Genomic DNA, 18,900 nt, shown 5'->3' on the forward strand with positions numbered 1-18,900 from the left:
TATCATGAGGCACGGCATACAGAAACCTCAGTATTTCTTCTGCATTTCAGTTAACGTAACTCCTTGTTTACATAACCCCTTGACATGTCCTATGAGAACTGCTTGCGCTTCGGAACATTTTCCAAAACAGAGTCAAACTAAGTATAAGTCAAGTTGTGTTTTGGGTACTAAAATACATATCAAGTAAAATTTATCATTTTTGAGTGCAAACAATCTCCAGAATACTTGGAGTTTGCAAAACTGAAACTCTATCCCTATTAAATAACTTCCCATTTCCCCCTTCCTGTAGCCCCTAGTCACCCTTATTCTGCTTTCTGTCATTCCACTTTCTGTCTCTATGAATTTGATGACACTAGGAAGTTCTTCATTCTTTAAGTAGTCTCAAAAGTTTCTGAGCTAACAAAGAATACCATCTATAATGGTCACACTCAGTGAGGAAGTAGGCATGTGGAGAAAGCCTGCACTTGGGAAAAGGGGTGAGATGGACAACTTCTGGGCCAAGAAACCCTGAACCAAAAGGGAAATGGATATTTTAGTCAGACTGTTTTCATAGCCTAATAAATGAATTGACCATGACAGTTCAAATAGGATAGTTTGTATTAATGGGAACCAATCTTTCTCTTAATTAAAAGAGCTAACTTTTGTTTGACACTTGCTATATCCCAGGCACTCTGGGAAGCACTTTACATGTCTCATCTCTTCTCAACCCCAAACAGCCACAAGAAGCAAGTGCCATCAGCCCTGTCTTACAGATGATTAGTGAGGATGACTAACTCGTCCTCTTAGTCACTATATGTACTATTGCTTTGGGCTCATGCCCTCATGCCATTATGGAGAGCCCATTCCAGACACACTGTAACATGAAGGGATACCTGCTTGAAAAAGCTGCTGACGGTTAAAGTCTTGAAGCTGGATCCAACCCCATTTTCCTCCAAGGAGAAGGCTCTTTCAGAAAGTCTTCGAGATTGGGACAAAGTTCTCCGCTCACCCGCAGAGGCTTTCCCTTTAAGGAAAACACTTGTCATTCAAAAGTTTGCCTTCCTGTTTGAATACAGAAGAGTTATTAATTTACCATATCTAAGGTGTGTTGACGCTCACTGATTGACAACACTGGACATGGCCATTCTTGCTTTGAATAACGGTTTCCCTCCCCTTGTCCTGGTTCTTAAGACCCTACCCCCCACCTCCTCTGTGCATCCCCTCATCTTCCTCTGATCATAGTGAGAGCCCAGGAGCTACTGCAGTGTCCTCCCAGGTGGAGATCAGGGTAGCTAGAGTCCAGAGCTGCAGCCAGAACAGGGTCTGGCTAAATAATGAGCTTTATTTAGTCCATAGTGTTTAGTTCTGTTTTATTTTTATATTTACATTCCATTGGGAGAGGTGTGTACTCCAATGCCCCTGAAGGCATTTGGGATTGTGACCCAAACACACTACTTAAGCCTAAGCACATTCTGGATCTGAGCTTTCTTCTGCTCTTACTGTGTGGACCAGGCAGCAGAAATGAGTTTCTGCCTTGGCTGACCTGCCTAACGGTAATTAGAATGGAGTCACACCCAAATCTGAACTCTTTGACAGTCTGCTTGATTATTTTTTACTCACTTTGGAGATTTAGGTGAAGATCGTGTTGCTTTTACACTCCAAAACTCAGGGGTTCTGTTGTGAATGGTCAAAGTGCTTAGAACTCTAATGGTCCAACCCTGTCTTTGAACATTCTCTTACCCTTAATTCTTGTCGTGATGCTGAATTGGAGCTTCCTGCTACCACTGAGCCCCCTAAACTTGCCACACTGCTCAGGATAACACACAGCATCTTTGGTTGCTTCTTAAGAATCAGTCTCTGTAGTCAGGTTAATTTCTCCTTGCTTGGAAATGACTGAGGATCCAGCAAGCTCTGTGCCTTAACTGTCTAGTTGAAAGGTGTCCTTTTCTATGCAGAACTCTTTTGAATAAGGCTACCTTGGTCTACATAGAAAGTGGCATTAAGAAAAAAAACAAACCTATATATATTGTCATGTGAAGATCAGGATGGATGAAAATGGAGCTTGTTTTTGAAATAACCCAGGAGTTTTGACTGGTAATTATGCATCAATAACTCCAGGACAGCAGCAATACAATACCTTTTCCTCCACTCCTCTGCTAAAGGCAACATTTTGGAAGTGGCAGCACTAAGGGGATGCATGAGAAATGTCCCAAGAAATGTGAGTGGAGACATAAATATTTGCTAGATAAAAGACATTTTAAAAAACAGGAACTCTGCCATAGGTGAGGGGAGATATGCTTGAGAACTCTGTAACCCTTTTCAATAGTTCCAAACCCAAACTGTTGAGGAAGCTCATAATTGAGATGAATGAAATGTAATGAAAAAGAGAAATATGCTAAGTGAATCAGAATAGTAACTAAATACTATTTTAGCAACTACTTTTTTTCATTGCTCTTGGCAAAACAAACTTTAAGGAACTAAAATTTTACTGAAAAAAAATGAGTTTTGCTTTTAGAAGCCCTTTCTCTTCTTATATTTAGGAGCCAACTACAGTATGTTTGTTTAACACACTATAGGCTATATTATTATATTTTCTTGTTATTTTCAACAATTTGCTTTTAAGAAGTAAATTAGCTTTTTAAAGCGTCTAGCTGTACAGAAAATTCCAACCAAAAATCTTACTATATTTCAACTCCACAAAGTTATGATAATTGTCTTGGGGATCACTGCCCAATCAAGCATTTGTATTCTGGTTCTAATTGTGTTTCACCCTATTCACTTGCTTCTCCCTACCCACTCCCCCACCTTACTGCACCCCTACTCCCACCAATCAGCAGCTGACCTCAGGGCTGGTACACTGGGGAGCCCTGCCCTTCACACACAGTTGAAAAGCTTACCAACCATGGACTCCACATCGGTTACCTCCCTGTCCAGGGTAGAGACATTGAAGAAATTTGCTAAGCTTATGGGAGCCCAAGCAAAGGGCATCCGGTATTTCCCCAAACGCTGGCAGAAGGATTCAGCTTGAAGTTTTAGTTTTTCAATCTTTTCTTTACTCTAGCAGAAAATGGAAAGAGACAGCAGAAACAAACAATAAGACATTAGCATCAGGTCAACTGCCTCTTCCATGGATCAGACAGCCATCTCCAAAATCCCCATTCTACTGATTAAAGAGTGAATAGGCAGAAAAGTAACACAACTGAGGCCAGAAGTGCAACTGATAAGGAAACACATAACAGAAAAGGGGGGATTTAAAGAAAGTTAAAGAAAGGCTGCATTAACTATTAAATACATCTTCAGCTAAACAAACAAAAAACTCCCCAAAGACTTGGGCTTGTTATACTAGCTAATCAATAAATACCTCTTTGAGGGGTTAGCTACATTGGAGTCATATAAGGGAATTTTGGAATGAAAAGTTCTGTACATCACCTCTCTTAAGCCCTTAAGAGAGCCTCGTTTTTCAAAGATGCCTTGGAAGATTCCAGAGACATCTAAAAGAGTTTCTTACAACTTCCTTATTAGGTTGACAACACCTTTAAGGTATTCATTCTAATTTCAGATTTTAAAAAAAGTATCTTGAGATCAATAAATCTTAACTTGAATCTTACTTATGACTCTGCAGTAGGATACTATTGAAAGTGGAAAAAAAAGTGAAATTGTTAGTCACTCAGTCATGGCCGACTCTTTGCAACCCCATGAACTATAATCTGGCAGGCTCTTCTGTTCATGGGATTCTCCAGGCAAGAATACTGGAGTGGGTAGCCATTCCTTTTCCCAAGGGATCTTCCTGACCCAGGGTCTCCTGCATTGCAGATAGATTCTTTACTGTCTGAGCAGGGATGCTGTCAGGCAAGTCTTACTTCCCAAAAGGCCATGTTTTAAAAACTATATTAGAAACTTTTGGAAATGGGTACTGAGAAGAGATGTCCTTTTCATAGGCTCAGTACCTATGTTGTACTAATAAATTTCTGATGTATGGCAGTCTCAAGATAATTTTTAAATATTTATAAGAAAGGGCAATGGCCCATGCTGTAGTAAGGTTAAGAGAGTCTGGCGGTGTACAGTTTCGGGGTGTCTGTGGCCCTCTCAACCAACTGAGTTGGAGCCTCAGAACCAAGGCAACAGGAAGTGTCTTTGCTCTAGTCAAGTTCTGTAACTAGACATCACATGTTGACTTTGTTGAGTTTAATAATTTATTTCTTTAAAAAGTTATCATCATTGATCATTTTCCCTTCCTTATTTTGTTTTAATATAATTGATTAGTGCTTCATATCGGGACACATTATGGACTAAACTCCATTAACTGTTTTGTGGAAGACTTTTGAAAGATATCTGCTTATTCTAAAATGTTACCAATTAGCAACAGTCAAAATAGCATACCTTTCCACCATCACTTTCTTTGATAACCATGTAGGGTTCTGCACAGTCTCCAATCTCTCCCTGCTGAAGGACTTTTTCAATCTACCACAAAAATAATATTGAAACAAAGTTCATGAATTAATCCATATAATGGAATTCATGCAACCATCAAAATAGTGCTTTATGACAGTATCTAATGACATCAAAAGATGTCCACAATATATGTTTTTGATTTAAAAAATTAGCACAAAGAGTATTATACAGTTTTATAAAAAAGAAAATCATAAAGGCATATAAAAGGGATAAGATTAGATACACAGCAAATGTTAACAGTAGTTATCTTTGTATGGTGGGATTATGCACTATATTTTCTTCCTATTGCTTATGTGTATTCTCTGTTTTTAAACAATAAACATGTATTATGCCTACAATAAAAAATGCAATAAAAGTTATTTTATAATACAAAACCCACAAGACATATGTAGGAAGTGAATAGCTCATTTTCTTTATTATTGCTTACAATGTAAAAAAGAGATATGACCTCTGTAAAAGTCAGGTTGGGGACTAAAACCTTCCACAAAATGAATAAATGAACAGAATAAATTATCTGTAATCATTTCCTTTGTATTTCCTATTAGGGCTGCTTCTCTGGATTTAACAGACTTGGAGAGGAACTCGAAAGCAGGAGGATGGCGCAGCTTTTCACTTTGCTAACTGGCTGGTAACTTGAATGGATGCTACTACCGTCAAGCATTTTCTTGTAACTACCTTAAGATGGCCACAAATCTGGCCATCATGTTTGAAAGAAAGAAAAGCAGAAATTTAAAACTGCCTAATTCTCTGCTCAAAAAAATTTAACTTAGATGTGCAAGTAAAACCAAGTGGATTTAGTCCCATTTGTCTGTATCTTTAGTTGAGACGATCCTTGACGAAGAAATTTAGGTCAATATATCCTAAAAGGCACACATTCTTAACAGGCATTGTCAGTTAGGTACAAAGTATTTAAACCAGAAATGTCCTGTTCGATGGAGGGGTGTTTCCTGGAGTTTTAAAGGAAGCAGCATGGGGCTTCTCAGAGAACATCTGTGTCAGGAAGACTGCAAGCAAGAAGTCTCTCTTCTCAAAGAAGAACATAAAATCCCCTTCCCATTGCCATAGCCTGAAGACAAGGCTGATCCTCCTGAGAGATGTGCCAGGCTGAGACTGCGGACATTTAACATGTGAGGTAAAGACTGACCCGTGTTCCTACTAGTCAGCGATCATTCACCTATCATTCAAATAAATATTTGCTGAGTCCCTTCTACAGGGTAATTGTTAGGGAGACAAGGTGGTGAACGTGATAGACCTGAACCCTATTCTCCTGAAGTTCATGGTCAGGAGCTTATAAAGAAAATTAGAAAGAAAGAAGTTAATTTTTCCACAAGGTCAAGGAATTAAAATGCGGTCTTTAAAATGAACTTTGAACACAGATAAAGAATGTTTTAACTAGGACACCGAAGCAAAGAACTGGAATGCTATGACTTCATATGTGTAGCGTGGCACAAGAGAGGGGTCTCCAGAATTTGGAAGCAGGAGAATCCACACTTGACCAGACCAGCAGACACTATTCCCTTCATCGAGTTGGGCAAGGCTGACTCCAAGTACTTTGTGAGTCAAAGCCGCAAGCTGCTAGGACAGGTTACTATGTGGTCCTTCATGACTGATGCGTAAAAGAGATGCATGAGTCCGCATTACCATGGCAGGTAGGCGATGGGGCATATCAGAATTGCCTGGGGATTTACTGGAGGTAAAGAGGCTACCCTCAGCCCTATTTAGAGGGAAAGAAGCAACAACCCTGGTTTACTCTAAAGAAAAACAAATCAGAAGAAAACCAGAGACTCTTATTGGACAGATTTAAATTTCTTAACTTCTACCCAGACAATTTAGATAATGCTTATCACTGCCAAATGAATACATTTATGCATTGGAAAATTTTGGAAGACATTTAGTAAGTAATAGTCACTCACAGGTAACCACTGATATATAGCATACTACCTACCATGGGTTAGCCAAAATAAAGTCATCCACTGAGAAGTGGAGTTGGAAGTAAACTTTGGAGCTATAGAACTAGTGTTGGCTTCTTTGATTTCTCAGGCTGGAGAGAATTTACAAATTAACTCCAAGTTGAAAGGCTGCTAGAATGCACTTTAAGCTAATTTTCCTGTATGTCTAAGTAATACTGCAATGAAAAGTATACATATTAAATCTAATAACAACATATGTGTCTTTTCAGCAACAGAGTTTTAACTATAGTTTCCAAAAACTTACACAAGTTCCCTTCAAACTATAATGACCTTCAGAATCTTTGCACAATGCTGTAAAGGGAGCAAGGAGGGAAATATATCTGTCACTTAAGTGACTTCCATATCACCTGAACTTTTGGAATCTGTATGCTGCTCCCAAGGGATCAAGGAGGAATCAATGAGATTATGTACACAAAACACTGTGCTAATTAGAAAATGTCCCAAACCTAGAATGCTGGGTGTACATGAAACCAAAACATCTGAACTTTTTTTAAATTTGAGGGTAAAGAGTCAGTGAGACGAATTATTTGGCTTAAGGCAGGTAAAATACTCAATGTTTGCCATTAACTTCTAACCAGCCATTTTGGAGTGTAGAGAAAGTCTCTGGTTTTCTTACATTGGTTAAGAGTACAACCTAGAATAAAAGGTCCTTCCACTTAGAACTGCCTACAATGGTGATAAAAAAAAATGGAGAGTGAAACTTGGAAACTAAAACCCACATCTCAAACTGTCAGAGCCTAGATACGTGCAGACATTTAACTCTGGGTCTTTAGAAAATCATGAACATGATTAGGAGACTCTATCCAAGATTTTCTCCACAGCAGCCTCCCAGAGCTGGATAGCCAACGGGGCTTTCCTTGTTAGGAGGAAGGGTGCTCATCCATACCAGGCTTTATTCTGTAGTCACATCTACTCACTGAGGGAGGTGTTATTATCTGCACTTAACAGATGAGGAAACTAAGTCTCAGAAAGTTTAGGTAATTGCCCAAAGTCATATAGGTGCTAAGTTGCAAAGCCAGGACTGAAACCTGGGACTGTATAACTTCAAAACATAGTCATTCTAGTATTCAACACAGTTTGCTTGAAAAGGAAAAGGAGTACAGTTGAGAGGGAAACAAAGTGAATCTCCCAGAGGACATGTAGTACTTTCTGACACCTCTTTCACCCTAAACAGGCACTGGGACTAATGCAACAATGAGAACATCAGAATGTGCAAACCAGACGGCATGGAACTACCTTAGCTACTAGGTAGATGTCCGAGGATGGGTAGGTGACCGAGAACACCGCAGATCTTGCCTGACTGGATGTGGCAACAGAGGGCGTGTGAGCACGCAGAAATCCTTTAAACTGGTCAGAGTTCAGGTCACAGTGAAAATTTTCTGAGATCTGTAAACGAGCGGCAAAATGAAAAAAGTGAGTATAGTTGTTCTCATGGTCTAAACACGTTTTTAAAAAAAAAAAAAAAAAAAAGAGTGAAAAAGCCCCACCAAATTTCATGAGAGAAGTAAGTGCAATCATAGACATGGTTTATCACCAGTGCTTGCTGGAAAATCTGATATATATTTTGCCACAGTCTCTAGGTATTTTTGAGTCATTTGAGAGATGTTCTTTGAAACATTAAAATTTTTATTATCCCACCAATATCTCCTGAATACAGTGATGTGCCAGATACTGCACTGAAGAAGAACAGGGCATTACTTGGGCTCCCAATTAGCTTACAGTCAAGAAGGAGGGAAAAGGCAAATATGTACTAACTACAGTAGGAGCAAAATGTAAGTGACCACACTCAGGAAAAAGCGTTGTGCAAGTTCCCGAGGGTGAGAGGTCATATTCCGTGGGGCGGATGGGGGATGCTTTCCAAGGGGGAGGTGAGTGAGATGGACAGGCCTTGGAAGAAGATTCCACCAGGCAGAGCTGGAGGGTGACAGGTGCCAGGGAGAGAACACAGCACAGATGTCTCAGCAGCTGGAAAACCTGCAGCGACTTTAGTTAATACTGAGAAATCCAGCTTGACTCTGCCGAGACTCTCAAGGGAAAGAAAGCAGATGAGAGCCATACTGAAGAAAGCCAAGTGTGGAAGGTGAAGAGTTTGTTGTTCATGTTTCAGGTGCGAGGCTCCGTTAAAGATTTTGAGCTAGACTGTGACATGATGAGAGCTCCATGGATGGAGCACTCATGTTGGACGAGTGGTCCAAATAGTGTAGTGTGACTTAAGAACCCTTGCAGAGTTGGTTCTCCCTTCACCACTAATAGATTTACAGCCAAGAAGAGGCTCCCAGGCAGAGACTGCATTTACCAGCTCCCCTGCAGTTAAGAGTAAGTGTGTGTGTGTGTGTGTGTGTGTGTGTGTGTGTGTGCATGCCTGTGCACGCACATGCACTCACTTGTGTCTGACTCTTTGCGACCCCATGGACTGTAACCCATCAGGTTCCTCTGTCCATGAGATTTCCCAGGCAAGAATACTGGAGCAGGTTGTCATTTCTTACTTCAGGGGATCTTCCTGACCGAGGGATCAAACTCACGTCTCTTGTATCTCCTGCACTGGGAGGTGGATTCTTTACCACTGCGCCACCTGGGAAGCCTGTAACTAGATTCTCTCCAATGAACTGTGAGCAGGAGCAGTGATGGGTCAAAACTTCCGGGCTCCAATTCTACCCACCTCCACCCTCTGCTATCTTTTCCCCTTTTCTGGGAGCTGCAGTGCAGTGACAAGAATGATTTGGGAGACCACATACCAAAGATGCCAGCTTGGGTTCCCGAATGACTGAGTGGAGCAAACCACTGTTGACCCTGCGCCCCCGCCCCTGCCCTGGACTGCTAGTTATTTACTTGGCAGCATTGGGTCTTAGATGCGGCACACTGGGTCTCTGTTGCACCAAGCAAGATCTTCCCTCGTGATGCACAGGGGCGGGCTTGGTGCTCTGGGGCAAGTGAGACCTTGGTTCCCTAGTCAGGAATCAAACCTGAGTCCCCTGCACTTCAAGGTGGATTCTTAACTACTGGACCACCAGGAAAATCCCTAGATTGTTAAGAAACAAACAACAGAAAGTTCTCCTTCCTTAAGCCACAAGTTCTCCATATGTGGTCCCCTGACCAACAGCTTCAGCATCACCTGGGGACCTGTTAGAAATGCAAGTTCTCAGGCCCTACCAGATTTACTGCATCAGAAACTCTGGCCTTGGGCCCAGCAACTGTTTTACCGAGCCCTCCAGGGGATTCTGATGCCTGTGCAAATTTGAGAACCACAGTTTTAAACCACTGAATGTGTGTGTGTGTGTTCGTGGTGGGGTCTCCTGTTTTAGCATTTAACCTATCCTGGCTAATACAAATCTTCATGATTATTAATATTTATTTTAAAAATACACACTTCCTTAAATACTGAGTGGTTATAGTATTTGAGCAAGGGGGCAGAAGTGTCTCCCCTGGTTTTGCTATTTCTGTCCTTCTTTAGGAGTTACAAAATGACTAAACATTAAAACATGCATGGAAAAGTCTTTTCAATTAAAAGCATGTTATACTTGGTAAGGACTCTACCCAACGACAAATTTAGACTTTTATTGCACAAGATGCCTTCCATTCACAATAAAATGAAAAAACTCCTGAACTCAGGAAACATTACATGCATTGAGCTTGTTAGAGCCATGTTTAAATTGCTTTGTTTTATGTGTAACCCCATATGTCACTATATCAGTTCTCTGTCTCAGCCAGGCTATCAACTTTTCCTTTAAGATTCTTCAAAGAACATAAATGACAAACATTCCCAAGTCACTTCTTTAAAAACTGAAAAGGCAACAGAACTGGATATGTCAAAGGTCATTTGCTTTCAAATCTAATGTGTTTTTACTGCATAGAAATGATATTTAAAGACATGAGCCCAAAGATTCCATGAACAATATACAATGCCCTCAGGGCTGAGTTATTTTTGCTTACTTACCTTTTTCCTTTCTTTAACATCGTAGAGGGCAATGCTGGCAAACAGAGGCTCAATTTCTATATCAAACCTGTCAGAGAAAGAGAGAAAAGTTTATATGGATTTAAATTTGATAATTTTGAAATTTCTGAAAATGTATCTTCATAATCTGGTTAAAAATGTAAGTAGTTTCCAGAAGTATTTGGGTGGCTCCACGCATATGAGAATCATATGAGAATATTAACAGAGCAGTATGAGAGGTTCAGAGAAAATTCCTAGCCATTTGAGATCATGAAAGTGCTTGCTGGTGGCCCTGCAACAGAGAGCATGTGGAACAGATCCTCCATCTGATCCGACATGGCACTTCTTACTGTTGTAGCTGCTGGGTTTTCCGAGGATTGAGTCTGTCTTAGCTAAAGGTCTTGTTTACAGTTTACATTTTACTGCCAGAATAGGCAGCTCTTATTATTCAATTTTAAGGGCTGCGGCTTTCAGCCCGTACAAAAAGAAAAGCTAAGTTGCTTTTCTTTAGATTTATAGTGGGACAGCCAGAAGGAAATAAGGTTATGATGTGTGTGAGTGTCTGGTCCTTCCACTGCCAGGGGAGCTTCTGAACTGAGGTGGAGGGAGGGAACTGTGAGCATAGCTGATCAACACTGAGGTGTGAGGACCCAACGAGAGCTAGAAAGAGCAGCTCTCACATTGGCCCTAATTGCCAATTCCCCCAGAAATGGTGGGCTGAAGACAAGAGAAGGCAACCCCAAGGACAATCCTGCTTGCTATAGAATGCACATGGAACAGACATGCACTTTCTAAATGTTTCAGGTTGACATACAGGGATTCCCTGGTGGCTCAGACGGTAAAGCATCTGCCTGCAGTGCAGGAAACCCGGGTTCAATCCCTGGGGAAGATCTCCTAGAGAAGGAAATGGTAACCCACTCCAGTACTCTTGCCTAGAAAATTCCATGGATGGAGGAGCCTGGTGGGCTACAGTCCATGGGGTCGCAAAGAGTCGGACATGACTGAGCGACTTCACTTCACTAACAACCTGTGACATTGCCAGCTGAGAGTCCTAGTAACCAGGCCCTGGACCACCGCCACTGCAGAAGTCATGCAAATTAGGTCAAATCCTGTTTTCAACTGTGTGTGAGAGAATGGATTTATCACAGCTTTGTCTAAGAAGAGAATTTTTTAAAGAATATGTGGACAGAGGTAACCAGACAAAGGAGTTGGTCAAATGACACCTTTGGAAATGAGACAGCGGGCATGATGGAAGAGTCACAGACACTGAGTCAGAAAGACCTGGGCTCTGCTCCCTCTCCCAGTCTGGCTAATTCTGGAATCTTCATTGGGTTACTGACTTTCCCCAGGTCCACTTATTTGTAAAATGAGGAAAGGATACTTACTCTTCCCATTTCCTAGGATTGTTGTTAAGGACAGTGAAAGACAATATGTGTGAACATACTTCATAAACAATGTCAAGGAACATCATTATTCACAGTAGCCAAAAGGTGGACGCAAACTCAGGTGTCCATCAAAGATGAGTGAATCAATGGAATATGGTATATGCATACAACAGAAAATTATTCAGTCTTGAAAGGAAATTCTGATACATCCTACCATATGGACAAACATTGAAGAAACTGTGTAAGTGAGATATATCAGTCACTAAAGGACAAACATTGTGTAATTCCACTTCCATAAGGGAATGGTGGAAGATAGAAATGGGAGTTATTGTTTAGTGGGTATAAAATTCCAGTTTGGGTAAGTGAGAAGAGTTATGGAAACAGATGGTGGCAATAGCTGTACAACAATGTGAATGTATTTACTGCCATTGAAACACCAGTGAAAAACGGATATGACAGCAAATTTTGTTATCTGTATTGGTTTACCTATAAGAACTTGCTTTCTTTTGTCCATTTTATTTAAAGTAGTGAAAGCCACATCTCCCCTCTTGCAGGTATATGTTGGTACGAATACTATTTAAGACACCGGAGCAGGTCAAAGACTGAGCAAACACTACAGTTCTCTTTAATTTCTGCTTTGGCAGTTTGGGGGGAAAATCATTAAAACTACACTTCACAAATTTCGTCAGGAGAAATCCAAGTGACACAATTATTTTTTTAACAATAGTCTTCGTGGCCATGTCTTCCCATCTGTGAGAAGATCTGCCATTTACTTATAGAAAACATCTAGGAGGCTGCGTGTCAAGCATCAGAGGGTAGAATTCCTCCAATCCCAAAGAGCAGAGTTACTGCAGCCAACAGTGGCCTGATGCAGTTCCTGTGGGGGTGGGTGAGAGCCTCAGACAATAGGGTGGATTTCCTGCATGATGAATGTAGAGGGGGATGGAACAGCCACTTCCACTTAGTCCTCCTGCTGAAGGGCTAAGAGTTCCCCCACCCCAGCTGGGTCAGATCCCAGGGACTAGCGTTATGTACCCATTGCTCAACACAAAGCTGGCTTACTGGCTGCTCATCTCTGTGTACAAGACAAAAAGTCCTAACTCCCCCACCAGCTGGTAGCATTGACTTGAGGAGAGTGCTACAACATCAAGAGAGCCCCACAACTGTGTAAGCAGTCATGCTGGCTTATGTTCTGAGGAGAGGAATTGGGGAGGCTCCACATAAGAATCAGAAATTTACATCATGTAGGAACTTTGGGATGATCTGGCCTAACTACTTTATTTATAAGAACTCAAAATTCCAGAGAAGTCCCTAGGGCTGAAACACAGTCTTGAATCCAAAATCCAAGTGCCCTAATGGCAAACCAGGTCCTGCCTAAGGGGTTCATGAATTGACTTTAACAGATGGATGACTTTCCTAGTAGGGTATAAAAATTTTTTATGCCTACATAGTTTTGCCTAGGTAGAGCATCATGGAAAAAGCAAGAGAGTTCCAGAAAAACATCTACTTCTGCTTTACTGACTATGCCAAGGCCTTTGAGTGTGTGGATCACAACAAACAGTGGAAAATTCTTCAAGAGATGAGAATACCAGACCACCTGACCTGCCTCCTAAGAAATCTGTATGCAGGTCAAGAAGCAACAGTCAGAACTGGACATGGAACAAGAGACTGGTTCCAAATAGGGAAAGGAGTACATCAAAGCTGTATATTGTCACACTGCTTATTTAACTTATATGCAGAGTACATCAGGAGAAATGCTGGGCTGGATGAAGCACAAGCTGGAATCAAGACTGCTGGGAAAAATATCAATAACCTCAGATATGCAGATGATACCACCCTTAAGGCAGAAAAAGAAGAAGAATTAAAGAGCCTCTAGATGAAAATGAAAGAGAAGAGTGAAAAAGTTGGCTTAAAACTCAACATTCAGAAAACTAAGATCAAGGCATCTGGTCCCATTGTTTTATGTCGAATGATGGAAAAACAACGGAAACAGTGAGAGACTTTATATTTTTGGACTCCAAAATCACTGTAGATGGTGACTGCAGCCATGAAATTAAAAGACACTTGCTCCTTGAAAGAAAAGCTATGACCAACCTAGACAGCATATTAAAAAGCAGAGACATTACTTTGTCAACAAAGGTCTGTCTAGTCAAAGCTATGGTTTTTCCAGTAGTCATGTATGGATGTGAGAGTTGGACTATAAAGAAAGCTGAGCGCCAGAGAATTGATGCTTTTGAACTATGGTGTTGGAGAAGACTCTTGAGAGTCCCTTGGACAGCAAGGAGATCCAACCAGTCCATCCTAAAGGAGATCAGTCCCGGGTGTTCATTAGAAGGACTGATGTTGAAGCTGAAACTCCAATACTTTGGCCATCTGATGCGAAGAGCTGACTCATTTGAAAAGACCCTGATGCTGGGAAAGATTGAGGGCAGGAGAAGGCAGGATGACAGAGGATGGGATGGTTGGATGGCATCACCGACTCAATGGACATGGGTTTGGGTAAACTCCGGGAGTCGGTGATGGAGAGGGAGGCCTGGTGTGCTGTGATGTGGTTCATGGGGTCGTAAAGAGTCAGACACGACTGAGCAATTGAACTGATTGTTTCTTTCATTTCTTTTTCACTTATTTCTTCTCTGATCTGACCCATGAGATGAATCCAGATTTCAGACATGTTCTGTTTAAAATGTGTGTTACGAAAGAAGGAAATGAGAAAATTTTTAAGAAGTCAGGAAATCATGCAGAAAAATCTGGGTTTCTAGTTTCTCTTTAAAAAAAAATCAGACAACTGATTAAAAAAAAAATCAGATCAAAATGGGTCAGTTCATTTGGATGGCAAGAGTTGGCACAAGCTAGTAGTGAGCGCCCCCATAGGATAGTTTGCTACAATCCCCACTACGCTCTAATGTCCTCTGGCACTGAAACTGAGTTTTAGTTGCATTTTTCATTGTGTTTTAATAGTGGTATGTTGGGAAATGCATATAAATCTCTAAAAATAAAAAGGACCTAACGTGTGGAATTTTTTTATTTCAATATTGTAAATATTTCTACCATTCCACCATGGCTAATTTTAAACTACCAATGTGACTTCACTGAATAAAGAGTTGGGAAGAGAAACATACACTGAGCTCTCATGAGTTAGAGTGGACTCCAGCACACCACTGGCTTGTACTGCCATTTTACTTATCGCAGGACATTTCACTCAATTAATTACCTATACATCTAACCTTAGTATTCATCTTCCTTTTCATAGTAGAATGTCAAAGGCCTGGCAGGAATAGAATCTGGGACTACCTGATTCTGAACTCTGGACTTTCTACTACTTCACAACTGCCCGCTGTTAAAAGTGTGTTGGGGTCCTCCCCGATTCAAGCTCTGATGAGAAAGACACAGTCTGTATCTGAAAGGCAAGACAGATCTCAATGGAGTAGGTAGTGTTTGCTGATACTTACTTCAGGGTCTGCAACTTGACCAATATTCTGTTTCCCAGATGTTCCTTGGGACATTCTGGTACCGGACGTATTTCCACAGCATCCTCCTATTATTAACCACATTGTAAAAGAAATCAGTAGTGAATTCCCATGAAATCAGTAGTGAATTAATCAGCTGCAGTTAACCAAGGGAAGGGAAGACTGCTATCTACCATGCAAGACAATCTGCATTTGCTTCATTTCTAGCCACAGAATAATACATCAACTTTTATAAGAGTTTATTATCCAACCCCCATGCTTCAAAGTCAGCATTTACAGCAAACATTTTTCTCCTTTTAGACAACCAAACATTTAAGACAAAGAGACCAAAAGAGGAAGGAAGGAAATGTGAACATAGATAAGGCTTAGTAACATCCACCAGATGGCATTGCAAAATCTTATACCTATTGTTGACTTTTTTTTTTTTTTTGCTGGCTCTAAGGACAATCAGAATATTTCTCCTGCTGAGGGCTTTACTAGTAAATATGTGAGTTTCAGACTTGAAATTTGAGTCAGAAATTTTCACCTAAAACCCTAAAACTGTAAACCATTAATACTGTAATACAGTGGCTTTCTTGGTTCACAGTTTCCTTAAACAGATGATAGAGATTTGGGGCTGAATTTATAGGTTCTAAATAGACATGTAGAATAGAACTTGCTAAAGTCCTAAGAATAGAAAAGCTTAGTAATGACACTTTAAGAGATATGTCTGTCTATTTCACTACATAGGGACCAAAGACTTAAGGGGAAGTATCAAGTATACATACAGCTGATTCACTTTGCTATATAGCAAAAACTAATTTTTTTAGTTTTTGTGAAGCACCTATAGTCCATTGTGAAGCACCTATACTCCAAGAAAAATTAATTAAAAAATTCAAATGTGAATTATCACAGTATCTTAATTATAGTCATAGATGCAAAGACTGACAGTGCAAGTCATCCTGAGAACTTTAATTCCCACTCTTGTAGTAGGTACACAAACTCTGATGAATGGTCTGCAGCTCACAAGTGTCCAACGAATAGGGCCATGTCTAATTATATTTTTAAATTTATTCTTAATTGGAGGATAATTGTTTTACAATGTTGTGTTGGTTTCTGCCTTACGACAAGAAGCAGCTATAGTATACATAAGTCCCCTCCTTCTGGGACCTCCCTCCCACCCCCTGACCCCATCCCTCTAGTTCATCACAGAGCACCAAGTTGAGCTTCCTGTGTTATATAGCAACTTCCCACTAGCTATCTATTGTACCTGTGGTAATGTATATGTTTCAGGGCTACTCTCTCTCAATTCCTGGGCTATAAATGTCATCCCGAATACCCGACAGCAACCAGAAGAATTTTTTAAAATAGCAATAAAGCTATCTTCTTATTAAATCTGTGCCCAGTTTGGTGGAATAGTCCCAGGTGTAAACTCACCACCACTCTAACTTTCAATTCCCCTTTGTGTTAAACAGTTTGGTGGGTAGAATTGCTGAGTTGTTTCACAGGAGGAGCTGTTCTGATGCCCACACTGAGGTGAAGGCCCTCAGTGCAAGCTGGAACATTCAGGGTGATCAGGACAGACACATCTGAAAGGGAAGGGGCCCCCTGTTGGAAAACAGCCTCACCGTAAAAACACTCTGCTTTTGGTCTGGATTCAAAACTTTGGTATGCTTTTAAAAGGCTCTTCATTTGGAAAATTGTAAGCATAAACAAAAGTAGAGAAAACACTGTAAAGGATCATATGTAACCATCACCTAGCTTCAACAATTTTGACTTGTGGGAAATTTGGTTTCATCCCTGGGTCAGGAAGGTCCCCCAAAGGAGGGCATGGCAGCCCACTCCAGTGTTCTTGCCTGGAGAATCCCACGGATAGAGGAGACTGGTGAGCTACAGTCCATGGGGCCTCAAAGAGTCAGACAGAACTGAAGCAGCTTAACAGAGCACACAGCATGCACCCTCACTTACTGCTCCCCCACTCAGTGTTGGATTGCTCAGAACAAGGCCCCAGAGATCATATAATTTCATCAGTGAGTACTTCAGTAGAGACCTCTAAAAGATAAGGACTTTTAAAAACATATACTATAATGCTACTATTAATTTTTAAAAATTAATAATAATTTCCTATTTTCATGACATATGTAGTCAGCTCCAAACTTCCCCAACTGCTGTTTTTTTTATAGTTAGTTCGTTAATTCAGGTTCCAAACAAGGTCTATATGTTCATGTGTTTCCCAAGTCTCCTCTAAACTATGTGAATTTCTTGCCCTTTCACAGTTATCTGAAATAAAAATGAATTGCCAATGAAGCAGAAGAGGAAATACGAAGTCGTGGACACCTCTTGTTTCCTCTTCCTGGGAGAAAACAGATATTTACAGTGAGAAAGAGAGAGGGATCACAAGAGAGAAAGGGATAATATGAGAGATGAGTTTCTTCTGTCAGCAGACCCAGTGGAACCTGAGGCCAACTCCACATCTCCCTGCTTGAGATTTCATTACAAGCCAGTAAGTCTCCACTTTTCAAAAAAATTTATTTGATTTTAGTTGGGTTCTATCACTTGCAACCCAGAAGAGTCCCAGTGCAAACTCCCCTATGATCTGGAGAATAGTGCACCTTTCTTAGGGACCAGCACATGCCTTTTACAGAATCAGAGTGAATCAGGGAAAGAACTCACCTCATAGAAGCTTGGTGGTTGAATTCTAATTTTGCCTCCCCTGTATACTCAGTCTTAATGGATATAATAGTTCACCTCTCTTCTAATTTTCTTCACAAGGATATAAAGTAATAATAATATAAAATAATTTCATGAATGTGTTGTCCAAAAAAAAAAAAATCAGCATTTGTAGTCATTTCATAATAGGTAAGAAAGTTACCCCTTTTTTCTCCAGGACTTTCTTTGGAGAAAGTACAAGTTACAAGAGCAAATGTAATTTTTGTGTGTATAACTTCAGCACATTACAGGGCCAGTACAGAAGACTTCAAGTATTCCAAATATCCTATACACTAATCACAAAGAATCCTCTCCAGTTAGTAAAGCAGGCCGCATTAGGATGTCTGCTAGATCATAACTTTTAGTCTCAAGTGAGTTTCTGCACCATTTAAAGACCATAAAACACAATTCCTTCAAAATGGTCTATGATTCATCCTTGTAATCAAGCCTGGATATCCTCCCATTTAATCTAGTGAAGGAGATTTTAATGAGCTGATGTCTCACTTTAAGTCTCCTCCTCACCCTTTAACTGTTTCTTCTCTTACGGTATCCATTTTGGGTCATTATTACCTATTGGCACCTCCACCAGGGAACCGGAAGGAAGAGGAGTGTGAAGGTCGTATCAGTCAGATATAATATTTCTAGACAAATTTGGTAAAAACTTCCAAATCTATAGGTGGAAACTGAAAAGTTACAAGATGTGATTGCTTATGTCATCTTTGGATTTTCATTAGGTATAGCCATATATAGATAAACAGTTAAACATAAAACTTGGAGTTAATGTGTTATAATCCCCATTCTATAATTCAATCTGCCTGCTGAATCTTGAACAAGTTATTTAACCTCTCTGATTCTTACTTTGCAATATGAAGAATGGAGATGATAACACTGTCCCTACTATTCATATTTAATCTTCCTCATTCAGAAGAGGATTTGAGCCCTCTGACAATTAAAAATGAGGATTTGAGGCCACTGCAAAAAAAAATAAGTAGATGAGAAAACCAAGGTGGTTGGAAAATATGGATGAG

General features: G+C 40.4%; 1 protein-coding gene across 5 annotated transcripts in view; it reads right to left on the reverse strand.

Annotated features, from left to right (window-relative positions):
• The window catches only part of DOCK8 (dedicator of cytokinesis 8), a 223,141-nt gene that overhangs the window by 114,026 nt on the left and 90,215 nt on the right, over positions 1-18,900 (reverse strand). For all 5 annotated transcript variants that reach the window (XR_009691133.1, XM_061132657.1, XM_061132660.1 and 2 more), the window contains 6 exons: positions 15,167-15,252; positions 10,336-10,402; positions 7,638-7,787; positions 4,360-4,440; positions 2,877-3,036; positions 873-1,003 (listed from right to left, as the gene is read on the reverse strand). Coding sequence is in view for 4 of the 5 variants with exons in the window: in XM_061132657.1 (XP_060988640.1) it covers positions 873-1,003; positions 2,877-3,036; positions 4,360-4,440; positions 7,638-7,787; positions 10,336-10,402; positions 15,167-15,252 (675 nt within the window). In the remaining variant the exon portion in view is untranslated. The remainder of the gene's footprint in view (positions 1-872; positions 1,004-2,876; positions 3,037-4,359; positions 4,441-7,637; positions 7,788-10,335; positions 10,403-15,166; positions 15,253-18,900) is intronic.

The sequence above is a fragment of the Dama dama genome, chromosome 29 (genome assembly GCF_033118175.1).
Source record: "Dama dama isolate Ldn47 chromosome 29, ASM3311817v1, whole genome shotgun sequence".
NCBI classification, from domain to species: Eukaryota; Metazoa; Chordata; class Mammalia; order Artiodactyla; family Cervidae; genus Dama; species Dama dama.